Source organism: Cheilinus undulatus, linkage group 8, assembly GCF_018320785.1.
Source record: "Cheilinus undulatus linkage group 8, ASM1832078v1, whole genome shotgun sequence".
In the NCBI taxonomy this organism is placed as follows: domain Eukaryota; kingdom Metazoa; phylum Chordata; class Actinopteri; order Labriformes; family Labridae; genus Cheilinus; species Cheilinus undulatus.
Window position 1 is genome coordinate 11,460,364 of NC_054872.1, and position 19,331 is coordinate 11,479,694.

Below are 19,331 nucleotides of genomic sequence, written 5' to 3' on the forward strand. Positions count from 1 at the left end.
AGCCTCTGGGAGCCTGAGGGCTTCCCTGGATGTGTTTAGAAAATGGCAGCAGCCACATGATAAAGCCTAGGCTCAGATGGCACGTTAGCGAGCACGTTCTCCATATGCCCCTGAAGGGTGGGGGTGGGACTGCGAGGATGTTATAATATTAAGGGGATATATGTGGAATGTTTTCCGCTCTGATAGAGATGGCTCGCCCAGGAGGCAGCACAGGCTAGTCTACTGCTCTTCTTCCTCAGAGAGAAAAGGCGAGCTGGGCTCAGCTGTTGGTTAACCATCTTCTGTCTTTCTACTCATCCTCTCTTCAACTCCTCCCGGGCCTAGCCCAATCCATCTAGCCCAGAACTATCTCTGAACATGAGACTGACTGACTGAACTTTTAATTACAACTCACTGAACTCAAAAACACTTAAACAGCCAGGTTGCTGGGCAGGGACCAGGAGCACCAGGACAGCCAAATGAAGCATTTGCTCTCAAATCCTCTTCAAATGCCTTATGCCAAGGGAGAGTGGGATTGCAGGGCCAGTCATGGGACCGACTCGCCAACAGAAGCACAGGGCAGGGGGCTAGCAGGAGCCAACAGGAGCCGGAAGGGCCCTGTTCAGGGACCAGGGCACACCATCAGAGAGTGGACTGATGGAGTTTTGGGCAGCAACTTGTAGGAGAAGGGAGCCAAACTGGGATTTACTTTTACTGGGGCAATTACAGGGTCTGTACTTTCATAAAAGACTTTTGAAGGATCAGAGACAGAACAAAATGGTCAGCTGTCTGATTTTCAAAGTCAAAAGTTGACCGTTTAAATTCCATCAAACTGTGATGCATGTGAAAATTTTACTTTCTCATGGACAGCATATGTGAGCTGATCCTCTGATCTTAACATATGTAAAGTAATCAAGTTTTTAAGAAGTACAGAAACATGGTATTCAAGACCTGTTATATAACACCTTAAGGGTTTACCAGAATGATGTCCACTTGATATTTTTTTAACAATATTTTTTTTTTGTTTTTCTTACCCGCTTGTCTTCCTTTTCCCTATTCTTATCCCTTGATGAGTTTGAAAGGTTGCCAGGGGAAGTTGAAAGGCCCTGAGCCTGGGGGCCTGATGGGAGGGCCAGAGGGGAGACCAGCGGTGGCTGTACTTTGCTAAGGATCTTGGAGCAGAGACGAAGGCAGTGGGTGAGCTCTCCAAGGCCCAGGGACTGCAGATGGCAGGTGAGCGCTGCCACCATACGCAGCAGCAGTTGAGGGAGATGCTCTGTCTGGATCTCAATGTAGGTTTCCTGGACGTGTTGGGAAAAACAAATGTCAAATGAGGACTGAGGTGTGTCTCCTTGTAGCCATACAATAAGGAAATATGATTGAATTGAACGCTTTTTTATGTTAAGAATTCTGGTGCTTACCTTTTAAGATTTTTTCTCTCTTCAAAATTATATATGTAAAGCATTTTTTTTTTCTTTCTACTAATCATCGTCAATGTACATTAACTGTGAGAGTTATGCTGTCTTTACTGGTGTTTAGCAAAAGAAAATTTAAGCACCTCAAATAAAAAAAAATGCACTTTCTTCTTAAACCTTTCTCATATTTCCTTTACACAGTTTTGCAGGTACAAAGAAAAACTTTATCACCCAAATTTTGGTACTATTGCAGAGGGTCCTCCAAGGGATTTTGATGAAAAGTCACTTTTCTTTAAATTTAGAACATGTAAAGCAAAAATTATCCAAGTATATTGGTATTCTTTGCAAAACAAGTGCTTTACTGAATAAATAAGAACTGCCATTATGTATCATTTCTTTGTTGTGACAGTGTTTCTTGGCAATAAATCTTATACCATTGTAAAGCCTGTTTATTTCTCTTTTAATTGGTGCCAAATTTGTAAGAAACATGCATTTGTGGGATGAATAGCAGAGTATGTGGGTTGCACCTATAAAAAAAATTTGCCAAATCTTTTCTGTCAGTGCCAAAGAGCTTATTTTGCTGTTGCTATTGACTCTATTTTGAGCTTCTGGTACCCACGGGTGCTGACAATCAGGCACCTGTTATGCTCAGCAAGGAGTGACAATTCTGCAGACAGCAGTTGGATTGTAGGGTCAAAGAGTGGAAGGGATGCGGAGAATGCTGTCCTGAATGCTACACCGATAAACATATTTTGGTGGAAGCAATGTGATGGTGTGGGGCAGCATTTTCCTCGCTAGAAAAATTAGGCTCATCATTATTGGAGGTGATAAGATTCTGTAACCAGTGGCAATCCTGTATCTCCACAGTCTGGGGCCGAACTCTATCCTAACATGATGATGCTCGCCCCCACAGAGCGGGGTTTATGAGAGACTACCATAAGACTGGGAGTAGAGAGGGTTGAATGGCCTGCGAGCAGTCTTGACTTCAACTCCATCGAACACTTGTAGGATCAGCTTGGGTTTTCAGTCCGTACCAGAGTGACCAACAGAGCCACAACGGCTGACCTTTGGCAGAGAAGATTTGGAAAATATTTAATGGGAGCAACCCACATACTCAGCTCTGCTGCTCATCCCACAAATGCAAATTCCTCTAAATGTAGAACCATTTAAAAGGGAAATAAACAGGCTTCCAACGGTATAAGATTAATTGCTAAGAAGCATTGTTACAACAAAGACGTAATCTATCAAACACACATTTCCTTACTTTTTGTGCCAAGTTTAAGATCTAATAATCACACTGCAGAAAAGAGCAGTTAGGATAATAAAAGGAGTTGGATATTGTAAATCCACCAACCGGTTTTAATAGGATCATCACAATGACATTGAATATTCAAGTTATGTTTTGTGTGGTGAATTACAGCATTCTGGTTTGTTGTCAACATTTTTTAGCTAACAGAGGTAAATCCCATTTTAAGAAGATTGCTTATGTTTGTGTCAGCTTTGGGGTTGAAATTATGAAATAGACCTAATGATGAAGTGAAATTGTTAAACTCACTGAAGGGAATTTTAAAAAGACTCTGAAATATAAAGTTGCTATAGGTTTCAATGTGAATTGAAACTGAATTATAGTTTAAGGTATCTAATTCAAAGTATAATGTATTTACTTTTACATTGTAACACTGATTTTCTGGGGTTTTCCCTGGATGTAAAGGATAGGCAAAAACAAGCATTTGGCTTCAGCCTGTTCCTTTTTCAGTTAAGTAAAATGATCTTGTTTGATGCTTGTGTTGTTAACATGTATTTAACCAAAATAAAACCAGTCTTTCATTCATATTTACTTTGAGGATTCTCCTACACTTTTGGTGTTGATTTAAATACGGGGCATGTTCTTACATGTTCATACTTGATTCTTACCCACATTTTGAGTTCTAAAAGAGGCATGTCATGAAACAAAAAAGGGCAAAAAGGAACAACCAAATAATAAAATGAGCATTATACCATGGGGTCATTTACAGCAGTCATATTTCATACAAATATGAGAGCAATGCAATGGCATATAACGGCATGCATGCTTTACAGTAAACAAAAACACACTGGGCAGAGATTTCATTTTCACAAGATCCACACCAAACAGCCAGGTAAGTTTTCACCACGTGTGATGAATGTTAAAATCCCACTTTTTCAACAGGATCATTTATGCATTAAAATATGACAGTCAGTCAGTCATTCTGAAATGATCACTCAAAGCAGAGCAGGAGAAAAGATGGCCTGGGGAATATTGGCAGGACATTGCAGAAATGTTATCATAGCCTCAGTGAAGCAGGGTGAGGTGAAAAAGCAGGAAAGAGCAGTACTTTACCTGGCAGATTACCCTCATGCTTCTAGTAGGCTTCAAGGAGAAAGAGCAGATAGTTTGAACAGACAGGAGCAAGCAGAGCACAGGCCACACAACACTTGGTTCGCAGATACACAGACACACTTCCCATACACTTTTCTCCTCTCTCTCTCACAATCTCACAGAACACAAGGTTCTCTTTCTCTCGCTCTTTCGGAAACACATACAAACAAGCACTCAAACAGGGTAATAAAGGAGTGAGGGATTTCCAAACTGCTAAGATTGGAAATACTTTGTAGAAAAGCCTATTTCTAAGAGGATGCAAAATAAAAATTTTGGCAGGAAAAAGAGCATTTTTGAAACTATAAAGAGATTTCACACAGTGTACAGACACAGGAGAGTTATGGGGAAGTGTGGTATCTCAGTGCTGGTTTCAAAAATGAAGTTGGGAAACAAATCTGTAAACAGAGAGGCCAAATTGCATATATTCATGGGGGTTATTTTGGGAAACACACAGGATTCAGAAAGAAGGTGTGTGAGCCGACAGCAAAAAACCGAATGTGAGAGAAGGGTCCCAAGCAGGGACAGACAAAGAAGGTGGTATAAAATAAAGACAGAGAAATTGGCAGAAATAAACACAAACTCAGGGACATGTTAAAGAGGATGAAAACGCATAAGTAAAGGAAATTAAAGATTATGGGGGAAAGAAATTATAATGGGGTAAAAAAGGCAGAGAAATAAAAAATAATAAAGGCAAAAAGTACTGACAATGATAAAAGAGTCTTAAAGGAAATTTACAGAGTACTTAAAGAAATTACAGAAAGTGGAAATATGAGAAAAAGGACCGTAGTATAAAGCAAAACAAAAACACTCAACTGGAAATCCAAACAAAAATAAGACAGAAAAAAAAGAAAAATAACATAGAAAGATGGAAACAAAAATTAAGAAGAGTCTTACCAATGAAACAATATCCAGTAGGAAATCAACTAGCTGACAGAACTCCACCAATGACAGCTCGGGAGGGTCTGAGCTCCCAGCATGCCTTGGTGCATGTGTGCTGCTGTTAACTGTCCTCCTGCAATAGAGGCAGAGGTAAGTTGATAGGGGGTTCTGTATACCAGCTGAAGGTTACTCTCATTGTTGATGTCATAAACCTGTGGTTTCACTTTGTTCTGCTTTGGCAGGAAGGTTACTTGGAAACAAAAGCAGCCTTTACCCAGCAGAACATAATTACAACACAACAGCACAAAAAAGCAAGTGGAGATCTGCAGGGTAGCAGTTTGCTTTGTATTCTATCTGGATCGTACTGTTTACCTTGGAGTGGCTTATTTCACCTGAAAGCAACATTTTTCTACCCCACCCACTGTGCCTTATATCCTGACTTTCAGCGGCATGTTCACCTCATAAAGTGGTGAATTTAGCTTAAACATACTAAAGAGTTTGACCAAACTCACCTGCAGCACTCCTCAAACCAGCGTGCGATGTAGTCCCACATGTAGTAAGGCTCAAATGAGTTAAACAGGAGATTGGCTGTTTTTATCAGCTCTGCTGTCTTCTTGTTCTCTCGAAGTTTGCTAAGAAAAGAGGAAAATGGATGCAAAGATATCAGTTTTTAATGAAACAAAAACATGCAATATTTTGGTACAGTATCGTGTTTATTCAATTTATTGATCAGAAAAGTCCTGCTTCAAAATGTACAACTCAATTAAAAATGAAAATATTTGTGTTCTAATCCATTTGTCAACCTTTCAAATTTTATGTTGCAATCTCATTCTTATTGCCTAGAGCAGGGGTTTTCAACCTTTCAAGCCAAAATCTCAAGGCACACCATATCCATTTCCAGTCAAAATAGCCTCTTTGAATACGTGTTACCAGTATCTTAGGTTCAGTCAGGCCTACTGAATTAAGAAACACACATAGTTTTCAGTAATAATATTCTAATTTTATTAGCAACAATTATTATGCATTAATTGTCGTTATTTAAATTTGGCAGTACAGCTGTTCTGGGATCCCACAAGGAAATCCAGAGGCAGGGAGAGAAGCAGCAGAAAACCCCAGAGCAGAGCAGGCATCAGTCCCGACAGAATGCCACTGATTAAGTAAGATGTAGCATAATGGAGGAGCTGGGATGGAGGAAGGTTGCAAAAGCAGCTTACAGAGGGAGCAACAAAGAGTCAGCAGCAAGAACAGCTTAAAAATGATGGTATGAGTGCATTTAGCCAATAGGAAGCTTAGTGTGAATCAGCTTGCTGTCAGCTGATGAGGGCTTGCATGAAGTCAGCTGATAGACTTGCCTGTGCCTTTCCACACCATTTGAAAATCACTGAGCTAGAGTATCGCTTTTTGAGCAACTCCGATCATAATGTTAATTGACAGTGCTTAACAAATTTATTAGACCACCACCCAAAGTAAGGTTTATGTCACAGCTGCCCTAAATTAACAGCATTGGTAAAAATTGGTAAACCAAAATCATTTTTTTATGTTTCTGCAATGGTTAATACAGCAATATGTAGAGGCTCTTTAACCCAAATGATATTTTTAATGCTAAAATAGAATTGTTATTGTTATCCATGAATTTTTAAATGTACTGATTTACAAAAAAACTGAAAAAATAGTAAGTCACATTATAATTTCTTGATTAATATGTCAAATTAAAGTTACTTACTTGCATTCCCGAACAGAAAAATGAGTTTTAGTGGTTGAATGTTATGCTTGATTAATTTCTGACTTCTCAGAGAAGCCCAGTGAGCCGGCTCAAATTTGGGTATAAAAAGGTGAATTCACTTTGAAATTCCTCATTCCTGTTCAAAATGGTAAAACATCGAGAGCTCACTGAAAATTAAAGAGTCCGCATTAAAGCACTTCATGATGCTGGATGGTCTCTGAGACAGGTGGTCTAATAAATTTGTTAAGCACTGTAAGTTAATCGAAGGCACTGTCTGAGAAGCAGAGGACAGCAAACTGTGAACTTACCTGCTGAGGTGTGTGTGGTCTTTGCTGAAGGGACTCTGATTTTGGAGGTCCAACTCTGTTCTGCACTGTGTGTGTAGAGTTCGAAACACCTCGATCAAAACATCCTCCAGGATTGCTGGACCTGAAGAGTGAGATAAAATATAATGTGAACTTTGAATTTATTCAATACAGTATACGTAACAGTCTGCTTTATACTGTTTCTCACACATTAACCACACTAGCTAGTACTCCGGTGTAGAAAACTAAGACTGCTTACCCAGCTCTGGTTTGTCCAGCAGACTAATGAGGATGCGAAATGGCTTCAGATCATGCATAAGGATGCTTTCTTCTTCTCCACCTCGGGCCTTACCCTGCAGTATCCCTACCATTGCCTGAAAAAAAGCACAAACATGCACACACAATGACAAACAACCTTGATAACAGCAGAGATCAAAATACATCTGAACTTCAGAGTCACTTTTGACACTGTCAAGGGCACATTTGTGTTTTTTCTATCTTTTTAAAGATTTTGGATTCATCCCCCTTTGATTTTTTTTTGTTTTTGTGTGTGTTTCACGCTTCGTCTGCCACATAATAGGCAGGAGCCAGGAACAGACGCTCCCTGTAGTATAAACGTTCTCCCAAAGGAGAGAGTTCCAATATCTACCTTAGAGCAGATGGTAGAGCGGAAAACAAAAAAAAAAAAAAACCAAACATTTTAAAAAGCACCAAAAAATAAAACTTCCCCTCCTGGTCGCTCTGTGTGCCTTGTGTTCCAACCCCTGGAGTACCAGGGCACACATGCCAGGAGGGTAAAGGCTGTTTTGTACATGGAAGTACAGACTACACAACTGTGTATATGAGTGTGTTTAGGAGGAGTGGAGGCTTTCTTCAAAAGGACAGGCCTTTGGGAACAGAAGAAGAGATTAGGACATATATGCAAACCCCAGGGAGGATGTGGGGGGTGGGAGGAGAGGCATTAAAGTGGATGGAAAAACGGTAAAACAGACAAAAGAGATCTAAATGCTCCAAATTTAGAACAAACTTCAGCCAACACATACACAAACTATCCCACCCCGCATCGCTGTCAGGGAGGACACCTTGATATGTGAATTTTACTTAAACATAACACACAATTTGTCATCTGTTAGTATTCTATTTAGGTATGAGCTCACCTGAACTAGCATGTCTTTAGAGAAGGTGTTGAAATAGTGGCTGGCATGCTCCTCTGGGTTACTCTGACGAGTGCTGCGGGGGCCTATCATCACCCCGTTGTTGTCAAAGCCTTCAAAAAATAAAGACATGCAGTTCTAATCACCAAAAAACTCACATTTCAACCAAAAAAGCAGAGAATATAAAGAGTGGAGCAAGCAGAGACTTTAAGTTTAAAGGAAAGCATCAGTATCATCCACTTAATCCCTGTTCCTTCTTCATCCCTTTTAAGTCTTAAAAGCTGTTGCCAGCTTCACTCAGATTTCAGTTGAAGATGATGTTCTCTGGCTGCTTTGCTTTTTCTTTCTCATTGTACATTCAGTGACGACTTAGTCATGCAGACACTTACCATCACGTTCATCCGCAGTAAGTTGCAAAAGTAAGAAAATAAACTCAGAAAATGACCACAAGAGATGTAAGATTTTTCCACAGAATGAAAAAAATGTACAACAAATCACAGAATTACCTTGTATCTTTGCAAACCACAAAAAAGAACAAGAAGGGCTTAAAGTACTGGTTCCCAACCTGAGGTCTGGGACTCCCCAGGGGGGCACCAAAGATCTTAGGGGGGGTGTGAGGCTTTGGCTGTAGCCAAACCCTACCCTGACTGTGAATTAGATTTGCAAATATTGACTAAAGCCATGATACTCTAGTTATTAAGTAGTTTATACACAGGTCTTTTGATAAGAAAAGCATGCATAGGGCTTTTTTAGGATTTTATCAGTGAAACAATTAAAATCTATGTTTATTTTTGGTGGCAGTGTGTCACTTTTTCTTCTCTCTTGAGTCCTGTGGGGGGGCTCCGCTTTTCTTAGGTACATGTAGGGAGGGCTCCAAGGAAAAATGGTTGGGAAACACTGGCTTAAAGAGTTGTATATACTGGTGCATATACTCGTCCTTTTTCCTGTTGTATAATGGTATGGTTGTGAACTATCATGAATCTACAACAAATTACTTTGAAATGTTTGAATCCAAAATGCAGTGACAAGTCTTGTAAAAACTCTGACATGATATACCAGAAATTCTTGTACTTCTCCCTTTTTCCTAATGTGGATGAAGATTGTGGCTTATACGTATTTCCATCATGAGTGGGAAATCTGATATAACTGATTCTCAGTACTGTGTTTGTGCATACGCACCCAGCAACCAGGCATAAAGTCTGCGGTTGAGGGACATGTCTCTTCTCAAAACCACATGCAAAGCTGCTGACAGGATGCGAATCATGTCAGGGCGAGTCGCCTAAACACAAAAGAAAATAACATTTATGAGTGTTTATCTTTCACGTTTACACATACTCATACATTCAAACACTTTATGGATGTCAGATAAGAGCTGTGACCAAACCCTAACAGCTCCTTTTATGAGGTGAAGAATTTAACAAGCAGCCAGCATGAGTCAATGTACAGATGCATTCAAAACAACGTCAGGGTTAGAATATACACACCAGGCAGTTACTTTGGTTTAATGTAGAGTGTATCAGTGTAAGTACATGGGGCACATAAGTGACATTCTTGAAACAAGTATGTGTCCACTGTAAGTAAATGAATTAGCTGCAGTCACCACAGAGATTAGTGTACCAAGGTAGGCATCACACACTGCTCACACCACCTAATGTAGCTGGTCTTTACTTTTTTCATTTTACTCAACTCTTTGCAGTTCTTTAATTGCTTAATTATTCAATTTTTCACAAAGAGTAAGCTATGATCATTAAGTTTGAGTGATTAAAATAATAACCTCACTACAGCACAGGCACTGCTGAGAAAAAAGAAATCAAAAGACTTTTTACACAGAGACGCAGTTTATCAGAGAGAGTTTTAATACCCACACTTCAAACCCTTACATAAACAACATTTACACTTGACCGAACTCAATAATATTGATAATTTAAAGCTGCAATGCAGCCTGACACTACAGAGATTCCATGTGTAGCTTACTGATAAGGAATAACGGTACAGCCCCACTGCATGCATCCAGGCGGCAATCCAGTGGAGCGTTGTGTTCTGCTCTCCCCTGTTGCTGACCTGCCCGTCTTAAATTGACAAGTCTTTCGATAAAAAAACTATCCTGATTATGTGTATTCACTACTAAGTAAACTACCATTGTCAACCATGAATACATTTCTCACTTTGAAGGAGAAAAGTTGTTTTAAAAGTGCCGACGCATTCTGACTTGTGCCTTAAGCAGATGTTAGCTACATGCAAAACATTTTAGGAGCCTCGCAGTGCAAGGCTGGAGGGTGTTGGCACCATTAAACATCTTTTCTCTCTAATTATGTGAAATTCATAAAAATGAAACATTGGTTTACTGTCCTGGACCTTGGGGAGTTCAGTTTTTAATGGAAAGACACCTAAATTAAAAAGACAGTGGTCAACAGAAACGGGCAGAGCAAGACACTCTGGCAGATCGCTGCTTAGATGCATTCAGTGGGGCTGTATTATACATAACTTACCATACATATGATGAAGCTTATGATTTCAGGCCTTCAAATATTGTTATTTGTTGAAATAAAAAGGCAAAATGTTTCTCCGAATGCTATGTAAGGATTGTGTTTTCCTTAATAAAAATATTTAAACAATGATGCCATGTGTAGAGAATGAAAATTCTTCCCTGCCTCTCCTACACTTAGTAACATCCATGCTCCATGTTGATTGGCCGAAAGACATAAAATTTATTGCATCAAATGCTTTCAGCCAAGCCTAAGCTTTTCATACCTGGCTCATATGGAAGGGGAAGCAGAAAAGGATCAGGTCCAGGGTGCTCCTCTGCACCAACACACTGGAGTCCTGGACTGAGGTACTGACTGCCTCCACCTGGTGAGAACAAAGGCATGCTTTCAGTAAACAAGCCAAGATATTTATGAAATAATGAACACAGCAAATTAAATTAAACTTGCAATGGCAGCTAATCTAATAAAAGGAACTCACTCCTGTCCATCTGGCTCTATGACCCTGTTTTTACATTATGATTTCACACCATCTGGCTTTGGTTATCTGGTTTCTAATTTAATGATATTGATGTTTAAATAGTTCATCTGATGGGCTGGTAAAAAGTGCAATGCCTATGATAACGTTAATAACAACACGATGGTGGTGTTTGTTTTGGAGTGTGCTGTCATCTACCATGAGTTCAATGTCACTGCCCATGACATAAAGCTGATCCTCCATGGAGAGCTTGCGATTGAGGTGCAGCAGAACAAAAGAAACCCCTGGCAGACGCACAGCGGGGCTGGTCAGGATGCTGCCCCACAAGGCACTGTAGAAGGCCGACTGCTCCACTGCTGCAGCCACTTTCTCCAACAGGGTGTTGGTCCTGTGGAAACACAGAGATGAGCACTTAAGTCTGATGACTTAACAGTGACGCAAAGGTTATTAAGTGTTCCTTTGTTGACAGATTAATTCTGTTTCTAAGTGTTATTTCCCAGATGGAACATCATTTTACAGCAAACAGTCACCTCATCTAATTAGTTAACTGGACAAAACACGTCTAAAGCAGCAGCGAGACAGAGAGGAAGGCAGACAGAAACTAGTCAGACAGTTTAAGATAACATCCGGTAGTGCTCACCTCAATGCTTAATATGATACCACTGGATCTCACTCTACAGCTTTAATTTGCCAGTGCCTGTCTAATACCTCATTAGTATTGTCTTATCTTATGCTCAGTTGGAACAGATGGGACTTTAAGATTATCAAGGCTGATAAGACTGGAGATATTCAACAATTCTGGAGTGGTTTAAAGGTATAAATATACTTAAATTTCCTCTTTTTGGAATCAGAATCGCTGGTACGAAAAATTCAAGTATGAGCTGATAACTAAGGGAAAGGTTAACAAGAACTATTACAAGCTCTAAAACTAAAACGTACTGCAAGAGTACTGCAAAGAGTATGATGGTATACTTGTTGTCCTCTATAAATCAGCCCTTCCAATAGCAGACATTGTGATGTCATGCCAGTAAAGGAATAGCTGACAATATCTGGCATCCCTAACAGGGACAGTAATGCAGCTGTTGTTAATGTCATCAGACATATTTTCCATCCCAAGCTTAAACAATTTAAAGGTCAGTGTGAAGTTCTACTATGATGTAGCTCCCCCCTCTGTTAATTATGCCAAAGTGCCGTAGCCTATATCTGTAGCGCCATCTAGGGCCTGTGACAGTGAACATTTTAGAACTCATGAGACAAAAAGCAGAAAAAAACAGATGAATCAACAAATAATAAGGTCTTAGAGGTTAGTCAGCCTAGCATAAGACTAAGCTCTAATAGACCAAAGGAAAATGTCTGTAATTCTTGGTATAAACATCCCTGAACTCACCAGGCCAAGCCTGAAAGCCAGGAGTCTTCAGTCTGGTGCATCAGTCTTGCAATGACTCATACATCTCATGTATCATTCATACAATCTAAAATCAATTCCTTTCCACATTATGCTGTAAACTGATTTCTCCTAATGGCTTTCACCTACATGCTCACATTAATATTCTTTCCAAGTGATTTTCTTCCAGTCCATCATGCTCACCTGTCATAATACTCAGAGCCCTCCTCTAGACCAGGCAGGACCCCAGTCAGGAGCCCCTGTAAGCCTGGCTTCAGGGTCTTTCCCAGGGGTAAGTAGTAGGTCTCATAGAGCCCCAGCAGCACAGGCTTCACAGACATGGCGGCATTGGAGAGTAAAGGGAAGAGCCCAGAGCTGCAGTGTTGAAAAAAATATGTGTTGTCAAGATCTACCAGGAAGAAGAAAGCTTTAAGTCTGGGTTAATTGAGGGCGCAGAAACTGGTAAAACAGTATTACCTGTAAAGGAAGAGGTCTTTGGCCAGCCTCTTGGGACCAATGATCTTGAAAATAATCTCATAGGTCTCCAAAGCCTTGCGGTGGACCCCGCTGGGCAGGGCGGGATGGAGGCATTGGGCCAGCCGCTTGCCTATTGTCAGCTTTTTGGGTACCACTTGGTATTTTGCATTGTTCTGCAAAACCTGAATTGGGGCATAAAGAATAGTGGACATGAGGCCTTTATTGCTGCAAGACTGATCAAATAAATCTCAGACAATAAGATGTGCATATCTGCTTTTACTATGATGCTCTTTCTTGTCTTCTAGTATAAACCAGATAGGACAGGGCAGTGTAATGGCCTTTTAAGATGTATCATCATATATTCAAATGACATATAAGGCAAGACAATATTGTTTTAAAAAGTGTATGTTGTATTAATTTTGAAAATAAAATACAAGGCTTAGGGCTCATTAAAAAGTGGCATACAGTAAGAACAACTGACAGTTATATGCTTATTGACCACAAGATATAAAGTCGACATGTTTACTCCGAATGGGGAATTATCATGGCACTTATCTAATGTGAGAAGTACTTTTTCACATATTAGCTGTCTAATTTTAAGTCATATTTCAAGCACATGTAGATATTTTGTATCTGGTACTGAATAAAAAAAAAAGCTTGTGTGACTTTTGTATTTGGCTCAGGGGGTTTTGACAAGGAAGTGACATTATTTTTGTTGTTTATAAACAGAAAATATTGTGATATTTATCATGTATTGACAGCCAGTTAAATTATCTGTCTGCATCTCAACCTTGGAATCAAACACAATCTTCACTATAAAGCAATGTTCAAATACTCCCAAAATACCTGATACATAGATGTAGGCAGATGGTAAATACACAAAAACTTCTCTAGGCCAAGTGAAAACTTAACTAACAGTTTGACAGCGTCAACCAAGTCAGCCTGACTAAAGATAAAACTCTGACAGCGTGGCAGGGCAGCAATTTTATTAGCTCCACTTATCCAGATCACACGTGGTTTCTCCCTGTTTGATGGTGCAACTCGCTGTAAATTCTGGCAACAGGAAATGCCATTGAATTTTGCTGGTATTTTCTGCTGACCTCACATAATGTTCCTGCCCATTAAAACGATTTCCTGTTTGCCTCCTTGAGTCTGCCTGTATCCATTAAATGCAGCATAACTCTCATCCAGGCTGTAGCATGTTTAGCTCACATTGAGTAATTTAGGAGTAACCATAAAAAACATAAAGATCTCAATAACAAAGACAAAATTGGTGATTACAATGTCCCCATAACTGAGCAGCCGTATGAGGCACGCATAGACTTCAGTCTATGTGGATGCAGTTGTATGTTTTATGCATTGCCTTTTCTATAACTTATGCTGTTGCAAAGTGAAAGTCCATCTGGATCCTGTCTGGCATCCATACCTTGTTGAGCTTCCCCAGTGCAGAGATGAGGTCTGCCCACTCACTGGAGTACTCAAAGTTCTTGAGAGCTTTGTCCACTGCTGCCACATAGTTCCTGTACTTGGAGTCACTGAGCAGCTCCACTTCCTCTGCATTCATTCTCCTGGGTGATTAGTATGCTAATGTAAAACACCAGGCACACATAAGTACATCACTCCTGTAATAAAGACAAAAAAAAGGCAAGAATTGCAGACAGTGAGAACTATGAGATGAAAAACACACAAGGCTTATACGAAAAGGCTGAATCATCATGAAGAAACAGCGTTAGCTTATCAGCGTTTCATATCCGTCAGTGAGTGTACATATCAACTCATTTATCAAAGTCGGACTAACCACAAGTGTCAGTGTGTGACATGAGCAGCCATTACTGTGCTTTCTTTAAGTATTTTAAAATGAAGAAAGGCAGCCAGATTGCTCTATTGTAGGTCTACAAAATTTAGAGAATTGGAGGAGTCACTATCTGTCAAACAATGAATCTTCTGTCCATTCTACAATGCTGTCTTTCAGGGCAACATTTATTTAAAAGGAATGGCATTCTAGTCAACAGATTTCTGTGACTGGTGAACAGTAGCGGGATGGGAGTGTTTGGTATTTACATCACATGACATTCCGAACATTTTTAATATGAATTTGAATCATGCAAACATGCATAGACATTAAATCTACAGTTGTTGAAATTAATCATTCCTATGATTCATGAGAGCAACAGATTCTAGCTTTAACAGTGCCAGAACATAATCTGTGTACTGGTGTTATTTGTAGATCTTTTGGCCACTGCTGAGGCAACACAATTTGTTATTCTGGTTTACAAACTAAAGTCATGCTGACATTGATTTTTGGAGCAAATTTTAAGAAATTAAAAGGGGGTTCATATTCATCTTACTAGTAGTCATCACTGATGGAAAACATAGCTGTGTAAAGTGGAACAGAAAACTGAGGATACAACTCATAGTGATATCAAATAAACATAAAACAAAAAGTAAGGAAATTTGTGTTTGGTACATTATTTCTTTGTTGTAACAATGCTTCTTGGCAATAAATTTTATACCATTGGAAAGCATGTTTATTACCCTTTTAAATGGTGCCACATTTGTAAGGAACATGCATTTGTGGGATGAGCAGCAGAGCTGAGTGTGTGGGTTACGCCCATGAAAAATGTGCCAGATCTTCTCTGCCAATGCCAGACAGCTGATTCTGCCATTGACTCTTGTTTGGTGTTTTGGATGATTGAAGTTTGAAGAAACAAGACATATTGACAATTTAAAAATGTATTCATTTAACAAACAGGAGCCTCAGTAGCGTGTGGAAGAACCATACACAGCCACAACAGTCTAGCTCCTCCTCCTCAGGCTGGTCACACACTGCTGTGGGATGGCATCCCATTCTTCAACCAGCATTTGTCGCAAGTCAGCCAACGTGGTTGTGTTGGAACAGCACACCCAAGCTGATCCCACAAGTGTTCAATGGGGTTAAGGTCAGAACTGCTGGCAGGCCATTCCATCCTCTCCACTCCCAAATACTGGAGGTAGTCTCTGATAAACCCCGCTCTGTGGGGGCTAGTATTGTCATCTTGGAGGATAGAGTTCTTGCTGACAGGGTGAGAAAACAGTATTCTTGGGGTGTCGTCTTCTTGGGACGCCCAGTTCGTGGCCTGTCTCTGACATTCCCCGTTATATGGAACTTGGCCTTCAGTTTGGAGATGGTACTAGGGTTCACTCCAAACAATGCTGCAACTTGACCACTGTAGTAGGGCCCATGCTCACAGGTGCTGCCAATCAGGCGCCTGATTGGCAGCACATGGGGGTACCAGAAGCTCAAAACAAGAATCAATAGCAACAGCAAAATAAGCTGTATAGCACCAGCAGAAGAGACTTGGCACATTTTTTATGGGTGCAACCCACATACTCAGCTCTGCTGCTCATCCCACAAATGCATAATCCTTACAAATGTGGCATCATATAAAAGGGTAATAAACAGGCTTTCCAACGATATAAGATTTATTACCAAGAAGCATTGTTACAACAAAGAAATAATGTACCAAACACAAATTTCCTTACTTTTTGTTTTAAGTGTAGAATCCCGAGTAGATAACTGGAATTGGAATGAACTGAATCAAGTGACCAGATGCATATAGTTAAGGCCCATGACACAGAGTATCACTCAGGCTGAAACAATGTTCTTTCTTTTACTGGAAGATCAGATTAAATATGTAGCACATAAAAATACCTGACAAAAGTTGGCCTCATGAACTGTTTTTAACCTGTCCTGATAACAGCATAATGGTTGGAGGAGGGATATTAGGCTAACAAGTGTGACAATATGTTGTGTCTTTTCAATAGAGGTGGATGAAGGGCAAGGCTATCATATTCATGTAAAAGTACAGTTACTTTGGTTAATAGTTACTTAAGCAAAAGTTAAAGCACTGGCTTATAAATCTACTCAAGTAAAAGTAAAAGTATATCATTTAAAGCTTATAGTAAAATATGATCTTTCCTCGTTGTGCAATAACAAGAAGAGGATATGAATCTCCAACCAGGTTGTTCATTATCAGGTGTGATTTAACCTAAAGCAATGGTACCAAAAGTGGTCCATGTGCCCCTCCAGAAGGGTGCGGTGTCATGACATGGGGGGGGTGCAGCAAGGCAAGGTTAAGCAACATCAGCTGATGATTTCTGCAATGCAGTTCATTGATGTCACCTCAGATTCAATGACGTGGTTGCAGTTCCAGTCCATGACATTGTCTGCATTTTGAATTGGAGTGGAAAAGCAGTATCAGCTGCTGGGCAGGAGAGCCGTGGACACACATCTCCCCTTTGAAACATCCTACAAGTGTAAGATAGGTTTTTCTGCTGCTGCCTCAATCAAGACAAGATACAGATCAAAACTGAACTTTAAAAATGAATTGAGAGTGGCAGTCTCAAAGCTGAACCCCAGACCGGAGAAGATCTGTGCAGAACTGGAATTATGAAGCATAAAAGATATTTACTTAATTTTTATCTTCAGGGAGTTGTTCTGAAACGCACAGGAGTACTGTACTCAAGGACAAGGACATTTACTTTAAAACTGACCTAAGTAGAGGTAAATAACTGGCCTAAAAACCTACACAAGTAAAAGCAATAAGTATTTAATTAGAAGTTAACTGAAAGCAATGATTGTGAGTGGCTATTGAGGAAAGCACAATTAAATATGATCTTTTCTTATTGGTGACAACAAAATGAGAATATGGCTCTAAAGTCACACATTTTTCAAAAAGAGACCGCTGTTTTGAGATGTGATGTGGAATCACTGACTAGCAATAGTTTACCGTGTAGTCAAAGCCAAACAAAAGGCCAGTTTCATGTGTTGACAGAATGCTAGAACCTCTGCATTTTAACTTTGAGTTGTTTTTTTAAAATGTAATGAAGAGCAATACTTGTCCCCAATGCATACTTTGGTCCGGTAAAATCAGTGATTTAAAATTTTACTCTAAAAAGTACAAGCACACAAAAAGCTACTCAATAGCAGTAATATAAATGAATGCAGCTAGGCTCTTTTTTTGATAAATTAATAGCTTAATACTTAAAATAGGCTTTAAGCACTTAGCAATGCTAGACAGTTATACTGTTTTTTACTGTACATTTTTGTCATGGGAGATATTTACCTTGTCACATCAGCAAAGGTGGAACTAATAAGATTATTGGTGACTCAGTACCGAGTAATATCCTCAGTAAAGGATCTTACTGAGCCATTAAGCCTACTGCTGCTATTATTATTCATTGTCATTAATCACATATGTGCATTACCTGCTTTAAAAATGCCGAATGGTCTGCTCTAAAAGTGTTTGTGGCGTATAAATGGAGCAGTAAGTGGCGTCTGACATGGTTTAACAAGGTCTAAACTTTTCAGAGACGTACAGCAAAGAGGCAGCCGTTATATTTTTAACTAATGTGAGAGCTATCTTGTGACAGCTGTCATTTTTGCTCTTAGATAAACACAGTCTCGTTTCAAAGTGTAAAGAGTAAACAAAACAGTAACAGTACAACGGGTACAACCAAAGCTCGGACATTTTAGCCTACTGTATTAAAATAACACGTATAAATAATGTTATAACAAACTCAGCTTTTGTTAAGGAATATTTCTAAACAGAAATAAACCCCATACAATAGTTGTAAGTGTGTTTGAGAGATATACATCACGTTAACGCTAACGTTATAGCTAACAGCTACCTGTCACTAGCTAGGTGAGATCATTTTAGCTAACGTTAGTTACATGACACTTAGAAACCTAGGGATTTAACGCTTATATAAAAGCTTACCAGTATAGGATATAGGCCACCAATGTCATTCAATTATGTGCCGGGTTCGCCAGGTGAAAACGGCTGACAACGTCGATAACACGACTAGCAGGGTAGCTAACGTTGGTAGGTTATTTAAATGATGGAGATTCAGGCCCGGCTCCGATGTCACCCGTTCATTTAAGTCACGTCCCTTTATAAAAGGCTCCAGAAGCAGGCAGATGATTATTATTTCCTACATATTCTTATTTGTCTCATCATTTTCCTGATGGGGGTAAATAAACACTGATGAGCGCGTCAGTAGCTTCCAGTGCCAGAGATACAAAGCGAAACGATTGACAGCTCCCAGACTGCACTGCAGACCAGCCGCACGTCCAACCACAGCGTCCAACTGCTCATGTCTTCCGCATGGACGTCTTCCGCCTCCCTGCTCTGTGAAGCTATGTAGACACACAGGAAACAGCGCCGGAAATAGTGTGATTTTTCTTCAAAATAAAAGATAAAACCAAATTAATATTTTCACATCTCCAAACTTTGCAATTTACAACGACACCTATCAGTGTATGATATTTACATAGGACCTAACTGTCTTCGTCACTTCAATAACTCATAATGATCTCAGACAAAATAACTATTAAAAAAGACACTAAAACTAAATACATATTGTCTGGTTATCGCCCATCTCTTACAGTCTGTCTGACTGAATAGTATGATATTTTTCTTACCTTAAAAAAAGTCAGTGTTATATATTCAGAGGATGCAATTAAAAATTTAACAACAAACATACAGCTTTATTGTCCTTGACACTGAAAATGCCGGTTAACAGCAATGCTTCTGTTCCACTAAAGTTTAATTGTTAATGTTTTTTTAAATTCCTGGTTTATTTTGTTTCTTGATTGTTATTTCCTTAGTGTAACT

General features: G+C 39.6%; 1 protein-coding gene across 2 annotated transcripts in view; it reads right to left on the reverse strand.

Moving 5' to 3' along the window:
• dop1a (DOP1 leucine zipper like protein A) overlaps nucleotides 1-18,786 on the reverse strand; it is a 42,875-nt gene extending 24,089 nt beyond the window's left edge. The window contains exons 1-14 of one of the 2 annotated variants that reach the window (XM_041793292.1): nucleotides 18,435-18,786; nucleotides 14,102-14,297; nucleotides 12,676-12,857; nucleotides 12,403-12,573; nucleotides 11,013-11,202; nucleotides 10,605-10,703; nucleotides 9,033-9,132; nucleotides 7,857-7,966; nucleotides 6,959-7,073; nucleotides 6,703-6,823; nucleotides 5,184-5,303; nucleotides 4,687-4,804; nucleotides 3,754-3,783; nucleotides 1,014-1,280 (exon numbers count right to left, since the gene is read on the reverse strand). In XM_041793292.1, the coding sequence (XP_041649226.1) occupies nucleotides 1,014-1,280; nucleotides 3,754-3,783; nucleotides 4,687-4,804; nucleotides 5,184-5,303; nucleotides 6,703-6,823; nucleotides 6,959-7,073; nucleotides 7,857-7,966; nucleotides 9,033-9,132; nucleotides 10,605-10,703; nucleotides 11,013-11,202; nucleotides 12,403-12,573; nucleotides 12,676-12,857; nucleotides 14,102-14,239 (1,761 nt within the window). In that variant the 5' untranslated portion in view covers nucleotides 14,240-14,297; nucleotides 18,435-18,786. The remainder of the gene's footprint in view (nucleotides 1-1,013; nucleotides 1,281-3,753; nucleotides 3,784-4,686; nucleotides 4,805-5,183; nucleotides 5,304-6,702; nucleotides 6,824-6,958; nucleotides 7,074-7,856; nucleotides 7,967-9,032; nucleotides 9,133-10,604; nucleotides 10,704-11,012; nucleotides 11,203-12,402; nucleotides 12,574-12,675; nucleotides 12,858-14,101; nucleotides 14,298-18,434) is intronic. The other variant, XM_041793293.1, reaches the window with a different exon arrangement.
• Between the last annotated feature and the right edge of the window lie 545 nt (nucleotides 18,787-19,331).